General features: G+C 40.4%; 1 protein-coding gene across 2 annotated transcripts in view; it reads left to right on the top strand.

Moving 5' to 3' along the window:
- il7r (interleukin 7 receptor) overlaps positions 1 to 6,365 on the top strand; it is a 12,593-nt gene extending 6,228 nt beyond the window's left edge. The window contains exons 4-8 of one of the 2 annotated variants that reach the window (XM_084046241.1): positions 526 to 674; positions 1,140 to 1,296; positions 2,083 to 2,203; positions 4,095 to 4,167; positions 4,741 to 6,365. In XM_084046241.1, coding sequence (XP_083902367.1) covers positions 526 to 674; positions 1,140 to 1,296; positions 2,083 to 2,203; positions 4,095 to 4,167; positions 4,741 to 5,100 — 860 coding nt within the window. In that variant the 3' untranslated portion in view covers positions 5,101 to 6,365. The remainder of the gene's footprint in view (positions 1 to 525; positions 675 to 1,139; positions 1,297 to 2,082; positions 2,204 to 4,094; positions 4,168 to 4,740) is intronic. The other variant, XM_084046242.1, reaches the window with a different exon arrangement.
- Positions 6,366 to 8,087: the final 1,722 nt, after the last annotated feature.

An 8,087-nucleotide genomic window follows, 5' to 3' on the forward strand; every position in this document is an offset into this window, starting at 1 on the left:
CAAAAATAGTAGATCTACAAGCTCGTAGCACGGCACCGAGTGCCGCGCTACGAGCTTGTAGATCTGCTATTTTTGAAAAATCATGTTGTTGTTTTTTTGCAAATCTTCGAAAATATATATTTTACGAACATTTTTAACCCAAATCTTTGCTTCTGGGGGATTCTACAAATGTCTTCTAAATCCTAACAGTTTTTTATTTGTATTGTGTTGCTATAATATCAGTGGCTCTCAAACCTTTTTCATGTCAAGGACCCCCCAAAATGTTGTTCCAGGGAAAGATTTGAGTCAAACGCAAAGATTTGAGCTAAAAATGTTCGCTTCAAAAGTATATATACATTCAAAGATTTGCACACATTTTCATGTATTTCAAAAATAAAACAGCAGATCTACAAGCTCATAGCACCGCGCTATGAGCTTGTAGATCCTATTTTTGAATAGCCAAAGTGGTTACACACAGATGCGTTCCCGGCTTTAATGGGTTACCTGTCTTGTAATCACCTGTGTTGTCATGTTGTCATGTTGCAGTGAAACCAGACACTCCTCAGGCCAACGTTACTTTCCCCAGTCGATCAAACAAGGCTGTCATTCATGTGTGGAGTCCTTATGAAGACGACTACATCAAACCCACCAATCAGCTGTTTCAGCTGCACATCTGGACTAGCACTGAATCTCAGGTATATACATGCACATCTGGAGTAACACTGAATCCCAGGTATATACAGGTACAGATGTGATACAGTAGTATCATATCAGTACGGTTACAGATACAGTAGTGTCATATAGATACAGTAGTGCTATTGTGTAATTATTCTGTATGTAACGTAAAATCTAAATATCAGTGTCTGTGTAAATAGATGACATCATTGTGTATAACATGACATCATTGTGTAACATTGTGTAACATTGTGTATATTGTGTACATAGGTGTATAACATGACATCATTGTGTAGAACATGACATCATTGTGTAGAACATGACATCATTGTGTAACATTGTGTATATTGTGTATATTGTGTACATAGGTGTATAACATGACATCATTGTGTAACATTGTGTATATTGTGTACATAGGTGTATAACATGACATCATTGTGTAACATTGTGTAACATTGTGTATATTGTGTATATTGTGTACATAGGTGTATAACATGACATCACAGCCTCTGGTCGTTGAGAGGGAGTACCGACAGAGCACAGGATATCAGGTCAAAGTTCGAGCGATACCAATTGGATTCCTTGAAGGCACATGGAGTGACTGGAGCAAACCTCAACCCATCAACTCTCCTACCCCTGGTGGTAAGATCCAGTCACTGCACTGTGTTCACATTCACTGTAACTCGTCTCCCTTCTGGCTCCCAAACTGTGGAACAAACTCCTCATTGCAGTTAGAACTTCAACTGAGACTCACTCCCAATCTTACCACTGTAATACTGTAGCACTAGACCTAGAGCCTCGATGGCATTTCAGGATTATGCAAAGGTCAAAATGTAATTCTGATAGCATGTTATATAGACAGATGCCAGGTTTATGTGTAGACCTGGCAGGGACGTGCTGGCCACTGGGAAATGTGGGACAATTCCAGAAAGGCCTCTCCATTCCAGGCAAAAACGGCCGAAATTAAGTAAAAAATCCGGCCTCTCTATCTGAGATTCCCAGGCTGAATTAGGGGCCCGGCACGTCCCTGAGACCTGGCATCCTATAGTTTCAATGTACAGATTATAGATTTTTTAAATTATATTATACTGTTTAGACTGGTGATAGGTTCTTGGTTTTTTATCTTTTTTATCTAGGACTTATTACACTATGCTTTGTCTGTCTTAGTGTAATCCACTGAACACAAGCAGAGAAGACAGTATCAGAGACAGAATAATAATGATGATAATAATAATAATAATAGTATATTGTGTGTTGTCTACTGAACAGAAGCAGAGAAGACAGTATAATAATAATAATAATAATAATACTATATTCTGAACAGAAGCAGAGAAGACAGTATAATAATAATAATAATAATAATAGTATATTCTGAACAGAAGCAGAGAAGACAGTATAATAATAATAATAATACTATATTCTGAACAGAAGCAGAGAAGAAGACAGTATCAGAGACAGAAGGAGGACAGGTCCTGCTTTATGTCCTGACCGTGACGCTGGTCATGCTGTTCTTAACCACTTGGGGCGCCGTTTTCCTCTGGAAGAGAAAGTAGGTCCTCTCACCACAACATGTCACATTTCATAAGGTTACACACAGGCTTGTAGATCTGATATTTTTTTGAAAAATGATGAAAATGTGTGCAAACATGCAACTCAAAGCTTTGCTTCTGGGGGATTCTACAAATGTCTTCTACATTCTAACAGTTTTTTGAAAAAAGTTGCTATAATATCAGTGGTTCTCAAACCTTTTTCATGTCAAGGACCCCCAAAATGATATGTATTTAACCGCGGACCCCCCATCTCAAAATATTCTGTTCCAGGGACCCCCCAGAAGCAAAGAATGTTCAAAAATGTTTGCTTTAAAAAAAAACACATTCAAAGATATGCACCAATTTTCACGATTTTTCAAAAAATAGCAGATCTACAAGCTCATGCCAAATCAATCTAAAAATGACACATATGCGTTCCCGGTCTTAAAGGGATAAGAAGGCCTTCTTAAGGCCTTAAGAAGGCGGTTGCATTTGTATCTATTTCTCTGCGTCCATAATAGAATATTGACACTTGGGCTGCTAGTGTGTGGCCCCTCCTTTATGTGTTTTGAAGACTATAGTTATTTGGATGTTTCACAAGGTTACCATCAGTCTAGAAGAAGAACTCCAGTTCTTTTTTGAAACACCGCAATAGAAAACCCAAAAGGCCAGACAATGTACTTGAGTAAATGTACCAAAGTATTGCTTTTAAAATATACTTAAATGAACAAAAGTTAAGAATACTCATTATGCAGAATGTCCCATTTCACAAGTTCTGTTTCGAAACGTTGTCAAAATGTGTCACAATCTTCCAGAAATAGCAGATCTACAAGCTCACAAAGTGTTGCATCACGGTGCATGGTGAGCTTGAGGGTCAGTGTAACTCCCATCCGACGCATGTAAGACTCAGGTTCCTTGTACTGATGTTTATTCACTTCAAAACAACGTAGAACTGACAATACATACAGAAAGACAAAACATCAACTTGTAACACATCTCACAAAGACTGAAATGCAGTATCCCTAGGAGAATTTTTGATTTTAAAGTTGGGGTACCATCCATAACCTTGGTTTAAAAAAATAAAAAAATAAATAATAATAATTCTGTTTTAAGTAGCATGTGAGGGGTCAAACTAGGGTGTTTTTATGATTCTGAATCCATTGGGCTAAAAACGGCCATAGCCATGTATACTTTTTGTGTAAAAAGCCAATTGAGATTGGGCCGTTTTTAGCCCAAGGAGTGGTTTTGGTGCAAAACAAATGATTGCAATGGATTCAGAATCATAAAAACACCCTAGTTTGACACCTCACATGCTACTTAAAACAGAATTAAGTTTTGTCAAACAATCTCCTAGGGATACTGAATGTCAGTCTTTGTGAGATGTGTTACTAGACACCTTTGCAAACACATTGGTGAAGATTTTCTTTGGTAAGGAATTTATTCCAAGACTTTTTTAATATCCCCTGACTATCCTGCTCTCCCACAGTGGAATGAGTGCTGCTGCTCTCTTCTCCAGCACAACAGGTGTCCCAAACATACTTGATTAAAGAAAACACAGCTGTAACAAGTGACACCTAATTGGAAACCTCCAACACATAGAACACACTTAGAGCGCCCCCAAGAGACATGAGTCAGTCACTAAACAACAAATACACAAGAATAAAACAGAGACCTGATGCCAGCAGTAAGAAGCCATTTGTTTTTTTGAACAGACAAAGTATAAATTAGGGCTCTAATTGCTTAATGTATGTTCTGTGATAATTACATCTACATCAAAAGCTAACAGCAAAGTGCAAAACGCGGTGCTGTCAGCACAGACGCTTGGGCCGATGTTAATGTATTCATTAAAATAAGTTGCATAGTTCCGCTTTAAGTGCAATACTGGAGTAAATGTACTTTCTATTTCCACAGGATCCACACCTACGTGTGGCCAGACATACCACACCCAAAACAGACCTTTCTGCAAATATACAAACCAGTGAAAGTAGGTTGTTTTGTCTGAATAAATACAATACAGATGAAAGACTACAAGATGTATCATTGTTATTATAGACTGTTTGTTCAGTTCTGTGAATGAATACAATATTTGTATTGGATAACATAACATGAACATAATAATCTGTGCATTAAAACTATAGGATAACAATGAACCTATAGCATCTGTCTTAAAGGAGTAGTTCACCCAAAAAATGACTTATTTTCTATCAGTGACACATTAAATCACCTCATGAAGCCTTGAAGCGAATTCGTCGATTTTTGTGGCATTCCTGAGCCAATGATTTGATGAGCGGGTGTATTTCCGGTAGGAGACACACAGAGTCTCCTTTGTGTCTCCTACCGAATACATTAGCATCTTTCCACCGGTAATCAAATTATTAGCATAGGAATGCGACAAAAACAATAACAAATCCATGTATTCAGGCTTCATGGGGTGATTCAACGTGTAATTGATAGAAAAACAGTACATTTATTTGGGTGAACTACTCCTTTAAATAACAGGCTATATCCAGATCAGATTTGAACCTTGGTGGTACGTGTTCTCTGGCTGTGTGCTCAGGGCGTTCCGGTGAGTTTCAACCCCGAGGCGTTCCTCGACCTCGCCGTCTACCCGGTGGAGAGGGTGTGGGACCCCAGAGCCAAGGACCCCCCCCCCCAGCCGGCCCCCCGCCCGGCCCCCCGCCCGGCCAGCAGCGGCAGCATCAACCTGCGCTCAGACAAGCTCTCCATGATGCAGCAGCCTGGCAGCGGAGCCCCGCCCCTCCCGGGTGGAGGCGGGGTCCCGCCCCTCCCGGGGGGCCAGGGTCTCGACCTTGAGCAGAGTTACACCCTGAAGAGCGAGCCCGACGTCCAGCGTGGCAACAAGGACGAGGCCTACGTCACCATGTCCAGCTTCTACCACGTCAAGTTACACCAGTAGGCCTACGTCACCATGTCTTCTACCACGTCAAGTAACACCAGTAGGCCTACGTCACCATGTCCAGCTTCTACCACGTCAAGTAACACCAGTAGGCCTACGTCACCATGTCTTCTACCACGTCAAGTTACACCAGTAGGCCTACGTCACCATGTCTTCTACCACGTCAAGTTACACCAGTAGGCCTACGTCACCATGTCTTCTACCACGTCAAGTTACACCAGTAGGCCTACGTCACCATGTCTTCTACCACGTCAAGTTACACCGGCCTACGTCACCATGTCTTCTACCACGTCAAGTTACACCAGTAGGCCTACGTCACCATGTCTTCTACCACGTCAAGTTACACCAGTAGGCCTACGTCACCATGTCTTCTACCACGTCAAGTAACACCAGTAGGCCTACGTCACCATGTCTTCTACCACGTCAAGTTACACCCGGGCTTCCCAAACTCTGGCTCGGGGCCTATTTGTGGGTCGTGGGGCACATTTTTATGGGTCAACAGTTGTGATTATTAAACAGAATATATGTTTTAGGTTCAGGTTGTATTTACTACTCATATCATGTTTCTTGGTCAGGTTCCCCATATATTCAGAGGAAGAGCTCCCCCTGCAGACGACTGACAATATAGAGACCTCGTTGAGTGCGGCCTATAATGACCGTTTCTACACAGCCTATCAAAGCTTCTCTTTTATGGAACCAATTCCAATTCAATTAGAGCAATGTTTGTCCCATCTTTAAGTGTTTCAGAGTAAGAGTTTTCAGACCGAAATGTAGCAAGTTTTACTGTATTTACATTTATATGCATTTTAAATTGTATCCAGATCCTGCCTGAAAGATGCACATATTAAAAGTCCAATTTTCTTTAAACAAAACAAAACAGCTTTATATATTATAGCTAAAATAGCTCTAATATCAATATAATATCTTATACATCTAATATAATACAGTGATGTTGTTAGGTTTTCAATAAAGTGAGTCCCGGGACTCACTGTCAGTCATTTGAATGAGTCCCACTAATCTTTTAGATTAGATGTTGGCCCATTTGACAGTACAGAAGCATAATTGCTTTGATGTCTATTCTCCAAAATAGACCAGTGGTTCTCAAACTTTTTCATGCCAAGGACCCCCAAAATGATATGTATTTGGCCGCGGACCCCCATCTCAAATATTTTGTTCCAGGGACCCCCAGAAGCACAGATTTGAGTTAAGAATGTTCGCATAAAAATATATATATTCAAAGATTTGCACACATTTTCACAATTTTTCAAAAATAGCAGATCTACAAGCTCATAGCGAGCTTGTAGATCTGCTATTTTTGAATAGCCAAAGTATAAAAGGTCATAATTATTGTGACGCTATATTAACACATTTTGCTGGGTACCCCCTGGAACCCCCTCAAGTACCCCTGGGGGTCCCCGGACCCCACTTTGAGAACCAATGAAATAGACATCATACTAGGTGTAAATCGGCCATTTCTGATTAGCCAAAGTATAAAACGAGGCTTAATTAAGTTACGTGAACAACATGAATGCAAATGGACAAATTGAGATGACAGTGTGTCACAATGACCAAGTCTGTAGCCATGTTGCTGCTTAATCTTTTATTTGACTTTATATTATATCTGCTCTGCTGCTTTTGTGACATGAATGCAATAAGTTGTGATGTTTAATACATGTGAAGGTACACTGACATATCTCTACATGCATGCATACATACAAATGCACGTACATGCATACGTACACACACACACACACACACACACACACACACACACACACACACACACACACACACACACACACACACACACACACATTTGTATTACTATACTTGTGAGGACATCAACGCTTTAGGACAGCCATTTTATGAATGCCATTTAAAATATACAGATATTTTGCCATTTTTAACCGTAAGCCTAAAGCCGAAAAACAGCAGATCTATAAGCTCACAACGCGTCGCCCTGCGACGCGTTGTGAGCTTATAGATCGGCTGTTTTTCGGTGCATGACACTGGGAGCGCAACTAAGTAGAAATTATGTTTTATCTCTACATGCATGCATACATACAAATGCACGTACATGCATACGTACACACACACACACACACACACACACACACACACACACACACACACACACACACACACACACACACACACACACACACACACACACACACACACACGCATACACACGTACTCACATATCTCTACAGACAAATAGCTCAGAAGTTGATAGATGGGGAAGCTTTAAATAGTTGTCCGTACATTTTATGATTGTTTGCAAGTTGTAATGGAACACAAATGTCTACAGAGTCAAATGTACACAGAGAACTACATTTCCCATGTATACCACACAAGGCTGCATAGATGACTACGCTACCCAGCTCCCAGGTGTGTGTGTGTGTGTGTGTGTGTGTGTGTGTGTGTGTGTGTGTGTGTGTGTGTGTGTGTGTGTGTGTGTGTGTGTGTGTGTGTGTGTGTGTGTGTGTGTGTGTGTGTGTGTGTGTGTGTGTGTGTGTGTGTGTGTGTGTGTGTGTAGTCCCTGCCACCTCCTCCAGGTAGCAACAATGTTTTGTTTTTTTTTCAGTTTTCTCAGTTCAGTCCATCACTGTACATCAGATATTGCTGTTTGACTGTAGTTGCTATGAGCTGATTATATATTACATATTGTTGCTGTCGGGCAGAAACCTTTCATCTCCATTTTATAACTTTGTGTGTTTTTTCCCCCCCGTAAATGAATGGCCTATGTGATCATACTACAGCAGATCTACAAGCTCATAACGCGGCACAAAGCTCTGAGTTTTGAGCTTGTAGATCTGCTATTTTTTCCCAATTTTGAATTTGAATCCTGAAAAGTAAGAGTTTTGGACATAGGCCTAATGAGGTTTCCACCCGACAGATATGATTTATGTTTATTCTCCAGTCTCTGGACTATTGAAAGTACACTTATTGTTTTTACATAACATAAAATACAACTGACATAAGTA

Source organism: Gymnoscopelus microlampas, assembly GCF_963454915.1.
Source record: "Gymnoscopelus microlampas genome assembly, chromosome: 21".
NCBI lineage: Eukaryota > Metazoa > Chordata > Actinopteri > Myctophiformes > Myctophidae > Gymnoscopelus > Gymnoscopelus microlampas.